The 23,762-nt window shown below is 43.9% G+C and overlaps 1 protein-coding gene across 1 annotated transcript; it reads right to left on the bottom strand.

The window, feature by feature from the left end:
* Positions 1-1,505: 1,505 nt before the first annotated feature.
* Positions 1,506-22,263, bottom strand: LOC306924013 (uncharacterized protein C3orf20-like; the record flags this gene model as incomplete). The annotated part of the gene is made up of 16 exons (XM_079502356.1): positions 1,506-2,288; positions 3,033-3,167; positions 4,392-4,534; positions 7,925-8,044; positions 10,558-10,954; positions 11,786-11,866; positions 12,692-12,896; positions 15,431-15,587; positions 15,902-16,018; positions 17,165-17,290; positions 18,885-18,911; positions 19,144-19,264; positions 19,897-20,046; positions 20,190-20,402; positions 20,957-21,053; positions 22,020-22,263. The coding sequence occupies 16 exons, from the start codon at positions 22,261-22,263 to the stop codon at positions 2,186-2,188; spliced, it is 2,436 nt and encodes an 811-aa protein (XP_079358482.1). The 3' UTR covers positions 1,506-2,185.
* Between the last annotated feature and the right edge of the window lie 1,499 nt (positions 22,264-23,762).

Raw genomic sequence — 23,762 nt, 5'->3', positions numbered from 1 at the left:
CCACATGACATGTCATGACATCGTCATCCATTGTCTATTAATAGCACTGGGATGAGTAAGCAGGGATGTATTGTGAGCCAGTGTAGGCATAATACCTGCTAAATTGAACACTTTTTAAGAGGAAGTGAAACTCAAAATATATAATTTTATCATCTGCGTATTAATCAGTGCTACTTTTCCACACGACGTAGGCCTACGTGGACACTTTGTCACTGCATATGCCGATGAGTCACTTTCACAGGAAGGAAGTGTCATTCGTTCAGCTGAAAGAAGACAAATAAATAGCATTTCCAAACATTTAAAAAAAGAAACCAAAGCATGGTTATTTTTGCTTCACTAAAATCTTTATTCCCAAACTATAAAATACAGATGTGTCATTCTTTGTGCAAGATGGATTACATTCATTGTGGCTGCTGTGCAGCGTTTCTCAAACTTTTTCATTTCAAAAGGACCCCAGATTGATCTGAATTGGTCCATAGACCCCCATTTGATTTGATTGATCTGGGAGGGACCCCAATCTAAGGGACCAAATCTAAAATCTGGTTCCTAACTATCAGCAATTTAGCCTCCTGGGGGTCCCCGGACCCCACATTGAGAACCAGTGGTTTAGTGGGTAGACTTTAGACTTTGAGACTGAGAGACCTTCTTGTAGTCAGGTCACAGGGTCACCTGTCCAGTATGTGTGGACATACTGTAGACATAGAAAGGTAGACGCCTCCTTCGGCTCCAGAGTGTCTGTATCTCGAGGGAAGGCAAGCTTGTTTGTTTGTTTATTTTCACTTACAAGAATATTTAAAAATGATACACAAGGTCAATAAAGATGTGAGGGAGAATGCCTAAAAACCCACCAGGGGCTTCAGTAATAGGATAGGATAAAAAGTACATCAACGTTGAATATGCAGATCTATTATTACAGAGAAAAAAATCAACATAGACAATATCACAAGTAAAGAAAACAGCAAGAGCATATCACAATAGTAAAACAAAACAGTAAACTGCTAGGGAAAATATTGAATGGACCCAGGTTAATTTGGCAGACTGTATGGAAAGTATTTGGTGTTTAAGAGAAGTGATTTTAGTGACAGAGATTTTAGAATCTTCTTGAATAGGTGAGCAGACAACTCCTTAAAGGCAGAGAATTCGATATTTTAGACCCTCTCAAGTGATTTGAGCTACGTGTTGGGTAATTATGGACCTGAGAATTATACCCAAATAGAAGGAGGGAAGGGTTTTCCCCAATGAGCCATGAACAAATAGACCAATTTGAAGATGGTTCACTTGGTAAACACTGAGGACACCTAATCGACTAAATAAAGGCTGAGATGAATGTCTCGGATGTGCACAAACACAAGTTATTGTTCTTACAGCTCGTTTCTGAACACGGTATAATGGTTCAAGTTTGGTCTGATGAGTACTAGCCCAGACTATATTACAATAATGAATTGTCACATTGGTAGGCCAATCCGAGGCAATGTAAACGTTTGTTTTCTCATGCCAATAAAGCTCCTTTGAATTGAATTCACAGCCGTCACTTGAGTGGCAGTGGCCTTCTGCACTTCCCTGCGACTCCCTGCGATGCAGGTCGCTCCGGTGAACTGCAGTGGTGAACGAGGCATCTAGGTTTTTTATCTATGTGCGTCGACATGTCCCTGAGCAAGGCACTTGTTCTAACCCCTAACAGCTCCACCCACAAGCACTCATCATGGCCATCTGAGCAACCATCAACTGGGTGAAGTGTGTACAAAATGCACATGGGTCCATTTGTACACTCTCCGAGTGAAATGAACACACGGTATATCAGTGTAGCCGTAGCGTTAGTGGTCAGTAAGACCCGGTGCCAGCAATGTGCTCATGTTGAATCCTTCCTCCCTGGTGCTTTATGAGGGTTGCCAACTGATGTGTATCCTACTGCCAGTGCCAAACACTAAAACCCGCTCTGCATCCTAATTACAGCCTTGTGAGAGAGAGAGAGGTCCGGTTCAACCCAGTTCACCTTATTCGTCCTCAAGGGGCAATTGCAGGCAGGTAGTGCAATTAACAAGTAACAAAATACATCAGTGGTGTGTATCATGTGCTTGCCTGCCATCGTGGAGGTGCTTTGCAAGTCTCCTTGCAAATGGACCTATAGCTTTTGACCAGGTGATGAGCCTTGAAACCGATGCCTCTTATAGCCACTGGATTGTGTTCAGTGTGTTGCTACGGACACAGGAGCAGGAGGAATCCTTACGGCCTTCGAGGCAGCGTCTCTCTTCTGCGGCAGTGACATCTCTGGACAGTGAGCGATCGTCCTAATCGGGGTAGAGATGTCACATCAGACGCTAATGCCTAATTCATGCTCTGTCGTACGATGATGTCGCGCGTCGGAAAATAGCTGATCTGCAAGCTCACAATGTTGCATCCTCGAGGCATTGTGAGCTTCTGGATTGGCTATTTTCGGCACATGCCGCCTGACAGTTTTACAATGACTCAGGCCGATCAAGGCTTTAGCATCAGAGCAGATCCAACATGTGGGTTCGTTGAAATTCAGTGTTAGCAAATTGGGTGATGAGAATGCAACATACAATACGCAGATCACACTGCAAAATCCTCAAGTGTCAATTTAACCCATTCAGAACGGGAACCCCTGTTGGTGTTTAAAGCATTATGTTATACTTTAGCTATTGAAAAATAGCAGATCTACAAGCTCATAGCGCGGCACCGAGTGCCTCGCTACAAGCTTGTAGGTCTGCTATTTTTGAAAAATCGTGAAAATGTGGCACAAATCTTTGAATATATATTCTTTCAGAGCGAACGTTTTTAACTAAAATCTTTGCTTCTGAGGGGTTACTGAAAACATATTTTCAGATGGGGGTTGGTGGCCAATTACATATCATTTTTGGGGTCCTTGACATGAAATATTGAGCACCACTGATACAGAAACATATTTAAGAAAACTGTCAGAATTTAGAAGACATTTTTTTAATTTCGACGTCAGGCCTAAATGGGTTAACAATGTAAACATGAACTCTTAGTAGGGTACGTACTGTACCCACCTTGAACTAGTTTGAGTCCTTTTCTTTTCCAGTGGAGGAGTTGTCCCTTCAGGGCCTCCGACTTCTACTGGAGTTGATGTTGAAGGATCTCCTGGGTGAAGTAATGTCCTGGCACCAGGTCCATCTATTTTAACACTGCAAGCAATTACCGGTACAAGTACTTTATGTTTATGTTGACATTTTTATGTGTGACAGACACACACGCACGCAATCACATGCACGCACGCACGCACACACACGCACGCACGCACGCACGCTTTTTTATTTGTTTTCATTTGCCACACAAGAACAACTTACTGTATATGGATAACGATAGATTCAGATTCAGATCTATTTGGGTTCTTCTATCAGATCCAGAGTCAGTATATTATGGTACCTGAACTTGTAGTCTGGAGGGAGACTCTGGCCCAGTCTGTAGTCTATTATGGTACCTGAACCTGTAGTCTGGAGGGAGACTCTGGCCCAGTCTGTAGTCTATTATGGTACCTGAACCTGTAGTCTGGAGGGAGACTAGCTGGCCCAGTCTGTAGTCTATTATGGTACCTGAACCTGTAGTCTGGAGGGAGACTCTGGCCCAGTCTGTAGTCTATTATGGTACCTGAACCTGTAGTCTGGAGGGAGACTCTGGCCCAGTCTGTAGTCTATTATGGTACCTGAACCTGTAGTCTGGAGGGAGACTCTGGCCCAGTCTGTAGTCTATTATGGTACCTGAACCTGTAGTCTGGAGGGAGACTCTGGCCCAGGCTGTAGTCTATTATGGTACCTGAACCTGTAGTCTGGAGGGAGACTCTGGCCCAGTCTGTAGTCTATTATGGGACCTGAACCTGTAGTCTGGAGGGAGACTCTGGCACAGTCTGTAGTCTATTATGGTACCTGAACCTGTAGTCTGGAGGGAGACTCTGGCCCAGTCTGTAGTCTATTATGGTACCTGAACCTGTAGTCTGGAGGGAGACTCTGGCCCAGTCTGTAGTCTATTATGGTACCTGAACCTGTAGTCTGGAGGGAGACTCTGGCCCAGTCTGTAGTCTATTATGGTACCTGAACCTGTAGTCTGGAGGGAGACTCTGGCCCAGTCTGTAGTCTATTATGGTACCTGTCTGGAGGGAGACTCTGGCCCAGTCTGTAGTCTATTATGGTACCTGAACCTGTAGTCTGGAGGGAGACTCTGGCCCAGTCTGTAGTCTATTATGGTACCTGAACCTGTAGTCTGGAGGGAGACTCTGGCCCAGTCTGTAGTCTATTATGGTACCTGAACCTGTAGTCTGGAGGGAGACTCTGGCCCAGTCTGTAGTCTATTATGGTACCTGAACCTGTAGTCTGGAGGGAGACTCTGGCCCAGTCTGTAGTCTATTATGGTACCTGAACCTGTAGTCTGGAGGGAGACTCTGGCCCAGTCTGTAGTCTCCTCTGGTTCTGGAGATCTGCTTCTGGAGGGTCCTGGCCGAGCAGCAGTAGCCATTGAAAATGTAATCTGCAAACAGCAGCTTCCCTCTGATATACATCTGTCACATTAACAAAGAGACCTCACGTTAACTGCGGGAAAATACTGTTAAAGGTCATTAATCCTATTTATGTTGCATCGTCGACCACATGTTTGCAAGACATAATATATGGCAGCTATGGCCATTTCTGGTTGTGATACATCAAAACAGACCACTTCCCGTATTAGCCTCTTTCCTGACATGCAACTGATCTTTGTGTATTCTTACTCAGTTTACAGGGAATTGATCTCATCTCCATAGTGTCAATTCACAATTCAATTACCCTCCTTCAAAATCGCCATAGAAGAGGACCTGTCTGCAGGTAACTGGTCGAAATGTTGTATGTCTTCATTTTCTTTTAATGAATTTAATACATATGACCACAATGGAAACAAGCCCCTTAGGGCATTTTGTGTTATCCTTTTAGCACCATTGTATAATCTTACCACTGTACTATTTGCAAACTGTTACTAAAGTATTCAATCAATCAACCAATCAATCGTTTGTCAAACCCTGGCTTTAGCTTTTCACAACTGAAGAACCTGTTTATCCTGTATGTGATAATAGTACCTCTCTCTATGAACAAACAAGACCTAAGATCTGTAAGCCTAAGATCTGACCGTACAATGATCACTTGTGACTTTGTTCAGGTTGATTTATGACCCAATATCTGCATTGCAAATTTCCCGGACTGCCATGGCTGTAAGCAAGATTCAAATTTAAAGCTGCTGTCACTACTGGATCAATGCTGTCATTCAAGGGCAAAGTACATAACATGCAGGCACTACTACAGTAGAGTCCCACACATCCCCTTCTGTCCTGAAACCAGCTGCACTGCTGCCACCCAGTGGGACAGCATAATGTATACTACAGTATACAGTATACAGTACGTTTGCTGATCTTGAGTCTGGCAGTATATATCTTATATTCTACGTTTCTTATGATATTATTGCTATTATTTTATTTCTCTCATATATAGCTTGCTGCTTAGGAGAAATGGAAATAAATAAATCAAATATATTTTCGTGAACTGAAATGCCAGCTTCCTTGCTCGGACTTTCGGGACGTCTTCCAGACTATTATATTCTAAATAGCATTCGGAGATTGTGGAAGAGTATGCAGTGAAGTGCTGGCTTGTTGTGGAGCCTGCAGCCATCTATCTCACTGACCATCACCATTCAGCTATCTATCTCACTGACCATCACCATTCAGTCATCTATCTCACTGACCATCACCATTCAGTCATCTATCTCACTGACCATCACCATTCAGCTATCTATCTCACTGACCATCACCATTCAGTCATCTATCTCACTGACCATCACCATTCAGCTATCTATCTCACTGACCATCACCATTCAGTCATCTATCTCACTGACCAGCACCATTCAGTCATCTATCTCACTGACCATCACCATTCAGCTATCTATCTCACTGACCATCACCATTCAGTCATCTATCTCACTGACCATCACCATTCAGCTATCTATCTCACTGACCAGCACCATTCAGCTATCTATCTCACTGACCATCACCATTCAGCTATCTATCTCACTGACCATCACCATTCAGTCATCTATCTCACTGACCATCACCATTCAGCTATCTATCTCACTGACCATCACCATTCAGTCATCTATCTCACTGACCATCACCATTCAGTCATCTATCTCACTGACCATCACCATTCAGTCATCTATCTCACTGACCAGCACCATTCAGCTATCTATCTCACTGACCATCACCATTCAGCTATCTATCTCACTGACCATCACCATTCAGTCATCTATCTCACTGACCATCACCATTCAGCTATCTCACTGACCATCACCATTCAGCTATCTATCTCACTGACCATCACCATTCAGCTATCTATCTCACTGACCATCACCATTCAGTCATCTATCTCACTGACCAGCACCATTCAGTCATCTATCTCACTGACCATCACCATTCAGCTATCTATCTCACTGACCATCACCATTCAGTCATCTATCTCACTGACCATCACCATTCAGCTATCTATCTCACTGACCATCACCATTCAGTCATCTATCTCACTGACCAGCACCATTCAGTCATCTATCTCACTGACCATCACCATTCAGCTATCTATCTCACTGACCATCACCATTCAGTCATCTATCTCACTGACCATCACCATTCAGCTATCTATCTCACTGACCATCACCATTCAGCTATCTATCTCACTGACCAGCACCATTCAGCTATCTATCTCACTGACCATCACCATTCAGCTATCTATCTCACTGACCATCACCATTCAGTCATCTATCTCACTGACCATCACCATTCAGCTATCTATCTCACTGACCATCACCATTCAGTCATCTATCTCACTGACCATCACCATTCAGTCATCTATCTCACTGACCATCACCATTCAGTCATCTATCTCACTGACCAGCACCATTCAGCTATCTATCTCACTGACCATCACCATTCAGCTATCTATCTCACTGACCATCACCATTCAGTCATCTATCTCACTGACCATCACCATTCAGCTATCTCACTGACCATCACCATTCAGCTATCTCACTGACCAGCACCATTCAGCTATCTCACTGACCAGCACCATTCAGTCATCTCACTGACCAGCACCATTCAACCATCTATCTCACTGACCATCACCATTCAGTCATCTATCTCACTGACCAGCACCATTCAGTCATCTCACTGACCATCACCATTCAGTCATCTATCTCACTGACCATCACCATTCAGTCATCTATCTCACTGACCATCACCATTCAGTCATCTATCTCACTGACCAGCACCATTCAGTCATCTCACTGACCATCACCATTCAACCATCTATCTCACTGACCATCACCATTCAGTCATCTATCTCACTGACCAGCACCATTCAGTCATCTCACTGACCATCACCATTCAGTCATCTATCTCACTGACCAGCACCATTCAGCCATCTCACTGACCAGCACCATTCAGTCATCTATCTCACTGACCAGCACCATTCAGCCATCTCACTGACCAGCACCATTCAGTCATCTATCTCACTGACCAGCACCATTCAGTCATCTATCTCACTGACCAGCACCATTCAGTCATCTATCTCACTGACCATCACCATTCAGCCATCTCACTGACCAGCACCATTCAGCCATCTCACTGACCATCACCATTCAGCCATCTCACTGACCAGCACCATTCAGTCATCTATCTCACTGACCAGCACCATTCAGTCATCTATCTCACTGACCATCACCATTCAGTCATCTATCTCACTGACCAGCACCATTCAGCCATCTCACTGACCAGCACCATTCAGTCATCTATCTCACTGACCAGCACCATTCAGCCATCTCACTGACCATCACCATTCAGCCATCTCACTGACCAGCACCATTCAGCCATCTCACTGACCAGCACCATTCCTTGACCAGCGTTGTGTCTGTGTTGCAGCAGAGCGTTGTGTTGGACTCCAGGACAGGACCTCCCAGTAAACACCTCATACCTCACCAGGCGGAACGAGTCCATCTGACACTAGACACGAGGAGGAGGAAGTCAAGTCTGTTACTGTTGCACCGTTATGACGTTCGTCCATTAGCACATTTGATTTCTCCCTCAATATCACCCAGGAGAACCCCATCCCCATCCCTCAATATCACCCAGGAGAACCCCATCCCCATCCCTCAATATCACCCAGGAGAACCCCACCCCATCCCTCAATATCACCCAGGAGAACCCCATCCCCATCCCTCAATATCACCCAGAAGAACCCCATCCCCATCCCTCAATATCACCCAGAAGAACCCCATCCCCATCCCTCAATATCACCCAGGAGAACCCCATCCCCATCCCTCAATATCACCCAGGAGAACCCCATCCCCATCCCTCAATATCACCCAGGAGAACCCCACCCCATCCCTCAATATCACCCAGGAGAACCCCATCCCCATCCCTCAATATCACCCAGGAGAACCCCATCCCCATCCCTCAATATCACCCAGGAGAACCCCATCCCTCAATATCACCCAGGAGAACCCCATCCCCATCCCTCAATATCACCCAGGAGAACCCCATCCCTCAATATCACCCAGGAGAACCCCATCCCTCAATATCACCCAGGAGAACCCCATCCCTCAATATCACCCAGGAGAACCCCATCCCCATCCCTCAATATCACCCAGGAGAACCCCATCCCCATCCCTCAATATCACCCAGGAGAACCCCATCCCTCAATATCACCCAGGAGAACCCCATCCCCATCCCTCAATATCACCCAGGAGAACCCCATCCCCATCCCTCAATATCACCCAGGAGAACCCCATCCCCATCCCTCATGCCTTTTCTTGAGTTGGTAAATCAAATCATTTGTGTTGTGCTAAAGTCTGGCTTGCAGAAATTACATGTGGCAGCCATGTGGCACACCACTCGTGATGTCATGATGTGGCAGCTATGAACTTATAATGTTTGATTAACAAAGCACCTAACCCCCCAAAAACCAAACAGGACCCCAGCCAAGTCCATGGACTTTTAATGTTTGCTTTAAGCAGTGATGTCATTTGGGAGACACAGTGGGCGCCCCTCACTTCACACAAGTGTGATTTTTACTTAGCTCTGGTCCATAGCCCTAATGCCGTTGCTGCCATTGCATTAGAGCTATATGGGACATTCAATGAATTGCCCTCGCATGAGATGCAAACTAGCCTCTCTTATTTTTATTTTAGCAGAAGTTGAGAGGCTGGTCTGCATTTAATGCGAGGGCAATAACACTCCCATCGCCCAGGACGAAGTTCTTTGTCCTTTCTATTAGTAACGCCAGACACTCAGGACGAAGTATTGTCCTAAAGACGAAGTTTATTGATACGAGAACAGATCGCATGGCTGTATAGCCCAGGCGCACCTGCTGGGCTCTCCTCGGTGACGCGCAAGAGTGAGGCGTCATCGAAAAACTCCCTCCCCTGTTTAGCTGATGAAAACGTTCATAAATCACGATCTAAATCATCCCGTCTTTTTCTGAAAAAAGATCCTGTGTTAGACGGCGCTCCGCGGTCCAGTCGCTAGTCTCGATAGATTTATTCTTGTCTCCCGTTGTTGTCGATCGACTCTATAGTGCTGTGGCTATTGTTAGCATAGATATATACAAACTCTAGATAGCTCACCCGCGCTGTTGGCCAATGGAGAGCGACGTCGTTACGTGGCGGCCATCTTACCTCGGGCCACATAACATTGTGTCTATGGGGCATGTACTCTTAAATGACCATAACTTGCTCAATTTTCAACCGATTTTCAAACGGTTTGGTTTGTTATAAACGTCAGAGACGTCCGCATACTTATATGCTTTTATCAACGTTCATATACAAAAAGAAAATTAAGCAGATAAGCGTCCTGAATCATAGCCACGTTGACAACATTTGTAATAAACCAACCCGTTTGTAAATCCGTCAAGATTTGAGCGAGTTATGACTGTTTCTGTTTGAGCTGCCATTGAACATACTGTACTGTAGCCCCGAAGTAAGATGGCTGCCGGGTGAACGACGTCAGAAACTCCGCCTTGAGCCATCTAGAGTTTATATATATCTATGATTGTTAGCTGCTACACAACATCATGAACTTCCGGCCGGTCCGTCCGGAAAAGGCGTCCGTGTTTATAAATCGACTGGGCGCATGAATGTAATGGATTAAATAGTTCCGGGCAATTGAAAGTCCCATTATAGCTCTAATGCAATGGCAGCAATGGCATTAGGGCATTATGGACCAGAGCTAATTTTTTACTATAAGATTTATGCACACACTTTCATAAGGGGAAGGGAAATTACTTTTATTGCTTCACCCAGCAGATGGCCGCTCAGAATGCCTCTAATGAGCGCGCTTTGATGGGGAACGTCGACGCGTAGCCTGGGCGAGCCTAGGGTCAAACCGGCAACCGCCCGGTTCCCAGATGGCCTCGTCTCAACCCACTGAGCTACGGTAGGCCACGTCTGAGCCTGCGTGTGTGTGTGTAGTAGTCGTTAGTGAACATCTGTGTCAAGTGTGCAAAACGCCGTTCAGACCTGCGTGCACGGCGCGCTCCTGCCCTTATTCATGCTCTCGTGGAGCTGCTCGAGCGCGTCCAGCTGGCCGCCGGACAGGGCGTCGACGTGCGGCGGCGTCCCGAGGGGCTGCCGCCGCGGCGGAGTCACGCACACCACTATGATCTGCTCGCTGCAGCGCGCGGGCTGGCCGTGGATGAAGACGTCGTACTCCAGGTCTGTCAAGAGCGGCATGGAGCTGCAGCTGCAGCAGCACAGCCAGCGCTGCTGCAGCATCCTCTCCCCCAGCAGCGCAGCCCGCAGCAGGGCCGGGCAGCACACGCTGATGGGGGGAAGGGAAGGAACGGAGGAGGAAGGCTGCGCGGCTGGTAGAGAGGTGATGACAGCGGAGGAGGGATTCCTGGGAACGACCACTGAACTGGGTGAGGGATGGATGGGGAGCACAAAACAACATGTCGACTGTTGAGCAGTGGTGGAGAAAGTATACTCACATTTCTTACTTAAGTAAAAGTATCAATACTGCAATGTGGAAATGCACTCCGTTACAAGGTAAAAGTTCAAAATTGCCTTGAGTAAAAGCATCGAAATGCACTCAAAGTACCAAAAGTAGAAAGTACTCATTATGCAGAATTTCATACGTTTTCAAATGTATAAAGTGTATTAAAATGTTTTGAAAATAGCAGATCTACAAGCTCACAATGCGTTGCATCGCGATTTTCAAATGGCTGAAATGTATATTTTCAGATAATTGTAGTGGTGTAAACATACAATATTTGGCACTGAAATGTAGTGGAGTAGAAGTAAAAGTACTGGAAATTGGAAATACCTCAAAGTTGTACTACCTCAAAAAAGTACAGTACTTGAGTAAATGTACTTACATGCTCCGGACATAACGTACAAGCTAACAACGTGATGTTTTCAGCACTGTATTTTCAGCTAATTTTATACTCCACTGCGTGATGCAATCTAAATTAGGTATGAGTTCAGATGACACACCTACACAACAAATGTTCGGTTCGTGTGTGATGTCTGATTGCTATTTGATTGCTGCTCCAAGTCATTTTCAATGGGAGTCACATGGTTTGACCAAACATTTTTGTTTGATGAGGGGGGAGCAATCAGCAATCAGCAATCAAACACAAATGTTTGATCAAACCATGTGACTCCCATTGGAAAAGCATTGTGGTGGCCCAAAAAAACGACCAAACATTGTTTGATTGGTGTTTGGTACGTGTGAATGAGGCCTTACTCCAATTTGATGTTGCTGCGAACTCGAAGGGTTCCTATTTGAGTGACATGGGACTCCTCCTTCACACGCTTCTTTGGAGTCCTGATAACACACAAATGCCCAAATTAAAATGCAGTATATTACATAAACATATTATAACCTTTTCATAACGTTATAAATACGCCTGCTTTAATAGTACTGTCAGTACTCCCTTCTTCTATAGTTTATTAATATTTGTGAGGAGAGTACCGAGAAACATTGACAGCTGCAGAAGCAGTGTTCCACACACTGTACACATGCATACGGCCAAAGCTAATTTCCAACACTCTCTTGATGGACGTCAGTATTAGTTGGCATGACTAAACCAGACTCGTTATTAATTTAATTAGCTGCATCTGTCTTTATTCTACTGTGACAAATGCAATAATTGGGTCCATTATCTATGTACATTTCTGTAGTCTCAAAGAAGCTGGGTTTTCAATGTTCAACTTCTCAACACGTTTTCTCTGTTGAACTCAAACGGCTGTGTTTTAGTGTTAGACTAGTTTTAGTCGACTAAATGTACAGTTGATTTAGTCGACTAAAATGTATTTTGGCGGGCCTTGATGGCGGGCCTTGATTGCGTGCTGAAGCTCACAATGCGTCGCAGCTCGACGCATTGTGAGCTTGTAGATCTGCTATTTTCAGAGACCAAACATAAAATGACTTCTCTTTTAGTTCTACTGGATCTCTTCTCCACCAGTAAGTCCCTCCCTAACATTTTAGTCTAGTTTTTATTTGTTGACGAAATTGTCAATATATTTAGTCATAGTTTTAGTCATCATAGCTTAGTTTTTATATAGTTTATATTTGGGTTTTCGTCTGTGAAAAAGGTTAGTCGCCGAAAATTTTTCATCATAGTTTTAGTGGATGAAATCAACACTATACCGTGGAATGTAGTCCGCCGGTGCAGACAGGTGTCTTGGCGGGCCCTGCTGCCGTAACTCCACGCTGCCCTCCGCTGGATGTCCTTGTTGAGTGACTGGCTGCTCCGGTGGGGTCAGGGAGGGCAGGGCGGCCGACAGTACCTCTCTCCTCAGCCTGGTCCTCAGCGGGGCATCTGGCATCTGCTCCGTGTCGGGACACTCGATACCTGAAGGACGGAGAGAGGCCATTCAAAGAACTGCACACACACACACTGAGTGACACAAGTGACCGTGAACAAGATCCTTGTTGGAACTGCTCGATAGTGTTGAGGTTGCACACGTCGGGGCGATACGGTAACTTTCGCTCTATCGAACAACCCTATGCCGTGCAAGTTTGATTTGTTTCTAAAGTGTCTTTGTAGCACGGTATTATTATGTACTATATTCATAGATATTTATATAAAATGTTGTACAAATTTCATCTGGATTACAACAACCGGGGATTGGAAGCAGTATGCATACAGGTCTTAAACGGTACATCAAAATGTAGAGCAGACCTATGCTAGCCTGGAAACCAGATGAATCTGCCACAGGAAAAATATGCCATGGCGGCTGGCAGATTGGGTCTACTCAGTTTGAATGAAATTTCGCTCACCCCAGAGTTGTGGGTGGCCATCTGATTGGCCACCCACAACTCGGTTCAACACGGTTCAAAGTGATACTTTTTGCTGTGATGTTGGAATCTGTTTGTAAAACCGCCCCTTGGAAACTAAATCTTCCACACCGAAGTCAGGCTGCTAATGTGTTCTTCAGAGGATGCGATGAAGGCCTGATGTAGCAAAATCAACGCTGTCAGGTGGAAACCTTAACTTTTCAGGAAATGGAAAAAAGAACGAGCGGATACAATAAAGTTATTATTTAGTCACTCTTGTTAAAGGAGCATTCAGTGATTTGAGTGATTTGGAAAACCACCCAGTCCGCCCCGGTAACAAAATGTGCACATGCACGCTCTACAGTGGGGGGAAGTGCAACAGGCCAACATCATGTGCATCAAGGCCCGCCCCCACTCGATCATAATTGGAGGAAGGCCCCTCTCATCCTGATTGGATGAAGGCTTTGCCACCCGCCACCAAAACTGAAACTAGGGTTTTTTGACCCCAGGGGCTCACTGGGGACAGGGAGGAACTCCTTATATGGTCAGCACACTCTATAGTAGGGAGGATTATCCAGAAAAAAATAAGAAATAAGTGATATTTAGATTAAGTCAAATCACTGAATATACCTTTAATACTTTTCATTGGTCAAAACCAACAGACCAATTTTTTTTTAAATAACAAAAACATGCCTTGATGTATAATGAAACTATGTAAGGCATTAATTTACGCAATTTTTTATTTTTATTTCAAGGTTTCTGTCCGACGGCAATGAAATGTCTTGCACTTTTATCATTTGGATAAACTCATGTTGTGGTTTTTAATACTAGGGCTTATACATCAGTGTAAAAGAAACTGAATTTTAAAAAAAACATTCCAGGAACGCTAACAAAAGTTACCATATTAGTGTAACCTCATAAAATAAAAGTTATATTTTGGTCACATCATAATAGACGAATCAGCCGATGTATGTATAAGTTCACAACGCAGTGAAGAGATTTGTTGGTGTAGAGGGAAAACATGGTTAAAGCGGTTAAGAAGATAATGAGTAATGCATAAAGACAAGGTAAATTTGGGGAATGTGTTTTGGTAACACCAGAAACCTCTGAAATGCATTCAGGTAACATATAATATCCTGGGAACACTACTACAGTATTGGGATCCCTGTAATGTACACTCTGAATGGAGCAGAGACTTGAGAAACATTATATATAATATTATATAACACGATACTCCCTACGAAGAAGAGCTTTTATTTTATTATATTTATACTTTCCCTATTTTATTCTTTGTGTTGGTTTTTTGTATTATTGTTGTTTGGTCATTATCTACTTTTTCTCTGTGTTGCATTTTAATGTACTGAAAGAAAAAACTCCTGCACGCTGTCTTCAAATGCAAGAAAAAGGTTTACTGAAATGGAATTGGGTCTGATTTAAAAAATACAAAACATTAATGTGCGAAATGTTGTACTGTACTGTATATGAATATTTTTTTCAAAGAAAAGCTCACATGAGAATCCCCTCTACGCTATGCGGTAGTGCTGGTGTGTACTTGTGGTAAGGAAAAAAAACGATTCACTCAAAAAATGTAATGCCACAATTAGGCAACAAAGTCTTATGCACACCATTATGCTCTGAGACGGGTGGGTGCATAGGCAGGGCTCAATGTATTCAGAATAAAAAGAAATTCGGTCAAATTCGGCATCTGATGCCTGAAGAGGGTCTTTGACCGAAACGTTGCCTAAATAAAGTGTTCGTATTGCAAGTGCAGACGGTGTGCGGGTCTTTGTGCACTTCAAAATCATTGAAGTGTATGATTCAACTTTTCATGGTTGAATCATATTGTTTATAATTGTTTTAAAAAGTCATTTGGAATCGCAACAATCATTTAATCGCAGAATCGCAATCAATATGATTGGTTGGAGTTAGATACATCATGGGCCCTATTTTGAGTGTCTTAAGTACCAGGTCTTATGACTTAACTTAAGACCTGGAGGTGTGGCCAATGCTGTTTGGTCACTCAAAATAGCTAAACGCCTCCAGGTCTTAAGTTAAGTAATAAGACCTATAAAATACGGCCCATGTGGTAATGGTAGTGCTAGTGCGTACCGGTGGCTATGCGGTAGTGCTCAAGCCAGTCTTCCAGGGTGTTGCGCACTCTGCGCTGGAGTCTGCTCAGCTCCCTGCCGCGGCGTGCCCTTCCTCTCCACATCACTGGAGGCTGCTCCTCCAAGCCCTCCATCTCCTTGTCCATCTGGAGAACCTCCTGGGAGTGCACACACACCTGCCACATGTCATTAGACATTAGAGTAAATGATATAGAACATATGGCATTTAGCAGGAGCTCCTATATCCATAATGACCAGTGTAGCTGTGATTTACTCAACCACATTAACCCTGACATATTGGTCAATTATTATTATTTATTTTTTACTAAAAAAAGCAAAAATAGCAGAACTACAAGCTTCTTGATATGGCTTTATGTAGTAACTATTTATTATCGATATAACTTCAGAATGAACATAGGTTCATCAAACATCAAAATCATGTTCTTCATCACCACCATGAAAACATTCTCACTGGTTTTAGTGCCAGCAGGACGCTCTCGCTCTCAGTGACTGTTTTCTTCCTCGTTTTTGCCTGAATGAGCTCCTGTGCTGCACTGGAGGTAAAATGTCCCACTGTCTGCAGACCAGGCTGTAAGGACAGAACCCACAGCACAGATTAGATTTGCTCATCATCATCTTTTGATTGAAATAACAGTTTGCAGAATTACAGTACATTTCAAGCACAAACTCAATACAAAGGCTGTTAACTGTGAGTGGACGACCCAATTAAGCATTACACTTGTTTACAAGAGGGTCCACCATGTTCAATTCATCAAAACATTTAGAGACGTACAAATAGACACTTCTATATAGACAAAGAACAGAACAGGAATTCATCATAATGGAGGTAAAAAGGGAAAAGAAACATATACAGTGAGGGGGAAAAGGGGTGGGGGGGGTGGGGGGGTGATTCAGATTTTACGGGGGCCAGTTTCGAATTGCAGCCATCCGTAGGTGCCCTTTGGTAGGTGCGGTTTTGAAGGAGTCAAGGGATTCGCATGTCTTAATGACTGTTGGTAGGGCGTTCCACATTTTGGTGGCATAGGAGCGAAAAGAATTTAGTCCCTTGTTTGTGCCGAATCTGGGCTGTACATGGTTCGTTGCACTCCCTCTGGTGTTGTGGGTGTGGACTTCGTTAACATCAGCCTGAAAGACTGACGCGTAGCCTACACTTTCCTGACCTAAGTTTTCTGAAAAAAAGAATGTTGCTAAATAGTGTAAATAGCTAGCCTGGGTTCCAGCCTGGTTTGCTGCGTTCCGCGGGCGAAGTGACATTTCAGACCCGCGGAATGCAGCAAATCAGGCTGGAACCCAGGCTAGTAAATAGCAACAAGTAAGACGCGTAAACGCGGGAAGCGAACGAAGCTGTTGTGGCAGTCTGACACACACACACACACACACACACACACACACACACACACACACACACACACACACACACACACACACACACACACACACACACACACACACACACACACACACACACCTCTGTATCGTTCCAATTTCAGTTGCCCTCTGGTGGTGGGCGGGTGGTGTTACAGGCTACAGCATGACACACACACAGACAGACACACAGACAGCCCAAAAATGGGTTCCCGTCTTAAAATGTAAAAACCCAAAAAGGGGTTCCCATCCAGATAATTCGGATTGTGCTTTACAATTAACCTCTTTCATCCTGGTGTACATATTTTGGGTGAAAATCTTCAACATTATATTTCTAAAACAGTCTCACCGTGTCCTTTGGCCGGGCGGCATGCGATAGGGCAGAGAGAAACAACTTGACACATTCACTGTGAGTCCTAAAACTGATCATGGCAGAAGTACCACTGAACAGCCTGATTGAGATGACCTCTGACACCTGCAGGTGGACAGAAAGACACAGCATGAGACTTTATTGTCATGTCACAGGTTTGCAAATGCGAAGAATTATAATTTATTTGTGTGCAAGCTATGTAGTTTTCAGAAAGGGTAAGGATAGAGATAGAAAAACACATTTAGTAGGGGCACGGTGGCACAGTCGGTAGTGCTGTCGCCTCACAGCTAGAAGGTCCTGGGTTAGATTCCCGCTGGGGACAGGGGTGTGTTCTCTCCTCTGCGTCATCAGTGCCCATACCCGAGGCGGGGTTGGCGAAAGGGCCTTTCTGTGTGGAGTTTGCATGTTCTCCCCGTGTCCCCTAGGGTAGGTACCCTCACAAAAAACATGCAGTAATCCTGGTCTCTAAACTGCCTCCCCCTGGCCAGCCGGGGCGCCTGATGGAGGGGAAAGGAACTGGTTGGAATAACATGTTCCTTCACGCGCTACGTCCAACCAGTAAAACTCCCCCCTGTCAGGTGTAGGAGCAAGGAGCAACTTGGACACTCATGCATGGAGGAAGCATGAGTTCAAGTCCGTTACTCTCCCCAGGTTGGCGGAGGGTGTGTAGAGCCCGGGATCACATTAGATAATTGACACAGGGGTGAAAAATGGGTTACAAAATCGTAGGATGAAAAATGTAAAAGTAAAAGAAAAACACATTTAGCAGCACATACCATGAAACGGAGGCGATATTTGGTTTGGTATTATGGAAGTAGGTTATCAATGTCAGGAAACAGTCATACATTGCTTTTGATGCACTCATGACCATCCGGCTATCCGGGTGATGGCTCTATTCTCAAACAAGCGACCCAGCAGTCGTGGTGAAATGTGAGTCTCTTTGTGCTGTCAAATGCTGACAATGATTATCCATCAGTACGTCATACGTCACGGGACACATCCCGTGCTTTGTTGTCTTGACCATTAACTTCCCTACATGCACTTTATCACAGGCTATCATATAACTGAGGGATGCAGGCACTCTGCTCGTCTTGACTGGCGTTGTCTTTGAATGGTTGTCTTGTTTGGGAAGTAAGTAGGCTACAGACTTTATGTTGTATAAGCGGAACTGGCCTGTTTTGTTACTATGCCGTTGCCATGCAGTTTTGTGTCATGCAGGGACACACCCTACGGTACATATTAAAGTCAGATAGTGTATTGGTGCTCACGTGTGTTTCATCAACCCAAAGACCCCTTTTCCACCGGTTGGTTCCCAATGGGAACCGGTTCAGTTTTTTTTGGTTCTTAGTCCATGAGCCAGAGCTCCAAAATTGGTGGGAAAAACTAGACCTATATTAAATTGTTTATAGGATCAATACAAGTAAATTAATACATGATAACCAGCTTTTTCATATTTTCGATTATTTTGCATATTTTCCTACATACTGCCTCATTTGCATATTTAAAAATGTAAAATGTGTAAGTACTCAAATGGGGAAGTTTAATGGTGATAACAATCTAATATAGGTATGGTTTTGCCCACTCAATTCATAATTAACGTTCCAATTTTGGAGCTCTGGCTCATGGACTAAGAACCAAAAAGAACTGAACCGGTTCCCATTGGGAACCAACCGGTGGAAAAGGGGCCAAAGTGAGCAACACAGTCTGTACAGGCAATGCGGTCGTTCTGTTGTTAAGAAGAAAAGAAAAGCAAAACGGATCACTACAAACTGCCACTGGCATTCATTCAGGATGTTGCGACTGTTGTCGGATGAGCGAGTTTAGTTTAGCTTGTTTATTTCACGGAGACAGAGCACATTAATTGCATTATTATATGCCAGAGTTAGCAGAAATACAGTACTCCCGTATACTCCCAAATGGCTCGTCCTCAGCTACGGCTAGCAGCATGTTTACTGTACCTGTAAGAGTGTCTTCTCCTTCGGCCGTGCTCCAGCCTGCCAGGTCCATTCCTTAGTCACGGTCCCATCTGGGTCAAACATGAGTCCACCACTCTGATCCCACACAGCTGTAATGGTGCCACTAGAGACAGTGGTGGAAAGTAACCAAGTACATTTACTTAAGTACTGTTGTACTCAAGTACTTTTTTAAGTATTTCAAATTTCCAATACTTTTAGTTCTGTCCTACTCCACTCCACTACATCTCAGATCCAAATGCTGTCATTTTTAATCCACTACATCTATTTGAAAACTTTCGCTACTAGTTACTTACAGTACGTAGATTTGGATTATTATTACAAAACATACATTTTGCATGGCTACACAATGCGTAGCGATGTGACGCATTAGGAGCTTGTAGATCGGCTATTTTCTAAAGCTTTTTTATACATTTTGAACTTTGTATTTTGACCTATATATTTTGAACTCATTCTGCACAATGGGTACCTTAGCTTTTGGTACTTTAAATATATATATATTGATAACAATACTTTTGTACTTTTACTCAAGTTACTGTTTAATTAAGTTTAATACCCTCACCCATTTTTACATCTGTGAAAATAGCAGATCTACAAGCTCACAGCACATTGCAACGCAGTGCGTTGCGAGCATATTTGTGTACATATGATATTTTCGCTGAATGTTCGCCCAAGAATGGTGGTTCTTAGGGTTCAAGTGGAAGTGGGTATTTGCACTGAATCCATAAACGGACTAACCTGATAGGGTGTGTAACAGTCCCGTGCCCAAATGCTGTAACACTAGCGAGTGTAGCGGGACAGTCGCTGTCGCAGAACACATTGGTGTAAAACCCTCCGCAGGGCAAACCCGAGTGGCTCTGGCACACCGCCACGCGACCCGACGGATAGCTGGGAGGTCACGGTCAAGGTGTCAAAGGTCAGCCAGGTATATTAGGTACATGTAATCTCCTACAGTGGATGTTCTGGCTCAGCAGGTAAACGAGAATGAATATTCAGCATTAAACATGACAATAAACACGAGAAAAGGATACTATACGAGGGAAGAGCCGTCGTTGATTCTGTAGTGCAGTTTTTGCGACAGAGGGACCTCTCCTTTCACCTCTGGTATCCGAGGCATCCCGTTCACTAAAGTGACAGGGCGGGCGCCCTTGTTCTTCAAATACGGCTTGTCATCATCGCCATAGCAACGAAGGATGAGGGGCTTGTTCAGGCCCTGCTTTGCTTCTTCAGTTGCTTGCTGTTTTCTGTGGCAGATCGATGAGATCGCATTTTTATGTTTAAATGGCCACTTAGCTTGGACTCTGAACTAGTTAGCCGGCTCAGGAGTGTCCACCGATATGGGGTTGCGCCAAAATGGCTCTGGAAGTGGACCCGACACTATGTCAGGTCCACTGCCTCTCCTTTGTGAGAGGGAGAAAGCAGAAACGGATCATAGCTTCAACATAAAACACAGATTTATTGACCTAATATATCCTTTATATCATAAATATATATATATATAATTTGTAATACTAGAGATATTATGCGTGTCTTAAGTACCAGGTATAATTACTTAACTTAAGACCTGGAGGCGTGGTCAATGCTGTTTGGCCACTCAGAATAGCCAATGGCATTGATCACGCCTCCAGGTCTTAAGTTAAGTAATAAGACCTGGTACTTAAGACACGCATAATACTGCCATAGCCCTTTTCTAAGTCAAATGGATGCATAGCATTTAAATTAGAACCCAGGGGTAACAATTTACAAATTGCATGCAGAAAGTCCAACATAGAATCTCTGATGCGTGTGGACAACATACATAGGAACTGTTGCCTTCTGCAGTCGGTCTAGCACCCATTGACACGTCTGCTGAGGTTTGTCAAGGAATGAGCCCTTGCTTGGCTGAATGATCCAACCTAGACGCAGATAACATTCAACTGACTCAGCACACTGCAAAAACCATGAGTGAATAAAACTAAGTGTAAAAAACAAAAACAAATGTGTCAAGATTTGTCAAACATTTTCTAAAAAACTACGGGTTTACACAAAGTGCAGCTATTTTCAAATAGAAAGTGTAAAATAGGGCTTATCACACCTAACTTTGTATCTGCCTACAGTATATGTGGCCGTCTTTTTGCAATGATGGTTTTCAATGGAAATTGAACATTTTCACACGGAAAGCTGCACAATGGCAACACAAACATTCCCTTCCCATTGAAGACCATTGCAAAAAGACGACTATACCCTAGGCGGTTAAATTGAGACTGAGGATTTTGCAGTTCAGGTGCTACACAGCAGCTGGAGAGGCTGACAATAAGCTGACATGATAACGAGACTGTACCACAGCTTACCTTGCTCTTTGCAGATATTCGATGACATTGAGAAGCTGATTGTCGTGGAAGCATGAGCTGTTGGGAAGTCATCAGAAAGGAGATGGTTTAGCTAAATTCCACCCCAGGCATAAAAATCACAACTTTGCATTGGCATTTGAACGTACTGTACAGTGTACACACTACTGGCAGTGCCGACCACAGTCGAGTGGGTTCTCCTCTCAATCTCAATGTATTTAAATGAAGAAAATATTGGGCCTGCATGATGTTGTGTTGCTTGTTCCCGCTACCTTCACACATCCCTGTGTAAACCGACTCTCCCACTAGATTGTAATCATAGATCTGTGATCTCAATTAATGACAATGAGAAGCACTTAAGAGGTGTTCAATCTTTAATGTCCATTTTCATTACTTCTCACTTTCAGCCTGGTGCAGGATGGGGTTTGAATGAAAACTGCTGGACTGTGGGACTGGACAAAGGCAGTTCTAATTGTCTAATAGTAGACTTTTATCATTTTTACACAGACCACGATGACCTATAGCCTACTTTACCTTTCTGGCCATTAGATAGGCCTCCTGACTTCTTTGTGAGTACATTTGGGTCGGCTTTTGCCTTTCTCTCCGGATGACCGACATTTCCCACAACAACCGGATTTCCATTGTCAGCTTTCCTCTTGTCACAGTTTGCATTCAGCCATTGAAGGGTTTCGTCAAAGGTCCTGATGGAGCCTTTAGACTTTCGATCTTTCCCGCCCTCGCCAGGTCTTAAGCGCAGGCTCGGCGCCCCTGAGGTCATATCCCGCCAGGAACATGAGTTCAAGATGTTCACGAACCCGTGTGGAACGCATCTCACCTCAGTCCACCTGTGTTGTGCAAGCAGGCAATCCAGTTCCTTTAGCAGCTGAGGGGCTGCATGCTTGTATATGTCCACCGAGCTGTCATCCATACCCCCAGATGTCTTTATGTCTGGGTTCTTCTTGGCAGTGGATGCGGTAGGATCATGTTTATCACTCCCATCACTTGGCACTGTCTGCACATTGTGCACTTCACTTTTGGATTCCTTTGCCAAATTGCTGGAAGAGGACCCACTCCATTATTATTATTAGTTAATAAAAAAGAAATACATTACAAATAAATATAAAATATGTGTACTCATTTAACGTTGTGATAAATTCGAGATTTTTACCTTGTAATTGTATCTAATCGCACTCCTCCTGCCTTAGCCAAATTAAAGTGTAAAATGTTGGTTCTCGTGCCTTTTGTCCGATCCCGTCCTGGCTGGAAATATTAAATTAAAATAGTAAAAAGTAGGCTAATATTGTATTTGTATTGTATTTGTGTATCTGTTATGTTTGTTTTTTCTGGACATTTTATTAACAAGAGAGCTATAACTGTAATGTTTTATATAATTGAAAAAGAATGTCAATAAATATATTGTTAAAAAAAGGTAGACTAATGTATACTTGTCTTTCACCAACAGTGTAATGAATGTTTAGCCTACCTGGTCAAAGAAGAACAACGGTCCTGATCTGAACTCTTTCAGCGCGCTGCCTGCAGGTGAAGTCATCATTTCTTAAAAGATAGATAATCCAAATATTTTTCCAAAGATGTGATGAGCACAAGATTTCTTAAAATAACAAAATCAGCCAAACGAATCATTCAGCCACCGAGTTGTTGTCGTCCCATTAAAGCCATGATGTCTCCGCACCGTAGCCTACTGTAAACGTAACCTTTATCCTCTGAGTGTATCGGCCTTGTTGCTTGGATACACTGCGTGCTGCGCCCGTCTCCAAATGCACCATTACGCGCTATAAATTATCTACTACTCCTGGACTGGTAACAATTTCAAACACTGTCTTTCTTTACCACTATCGCCAAGACTTATTTACGCATTAAAATAGACCCTGGCTGCATGTGAGTGCTGGCGGGCATTGTGAAAATAAACACGAGTAATGTGACACATGACAAAGCTGCTCCCCCACGTGTGCAGAACGCAGTAACTTGAGCCTTGACATAATTGGATGGCAAATGTGCTTGTGCACAGAGAAAGTTGTTATTCTAGCATTCATTGCAGCATTTACAGGTCATTTACCGATGACACGCGGTGCCACGATGCGCATACAGGGTTTCTAATCCAGCTGCAGCTAAAACATTCACTTTTGACTTATCTGCAAAATACTTCTGTAACCGCTTATCACAAAATACGGCCACTGTTCCTTTGATGATAAAATAAGTAGTTCCCCACGACAGGGAGTGTCTCTCTTCTCCCTCTATTCGGGTCAAGTTGTTGCACAG

This window comes from Electrona antarctica, assembly GCF_951216825.1.
Source record: "Electrona antarctica genome assembly, chromosome: 5".
Taxonomy (NCBI): domain Eukaryota; kingdom Metazoa; phylum Chordata; class Actinopteri; order Myctophiformes; family Myctophidae; genus Electrona; species Electrona antarctica.
The sequence above is the reverse complement of the archived record's forward strand: the minus strand, read 5'-3'. Positions and strand labels throughout refer to the sequence as shown.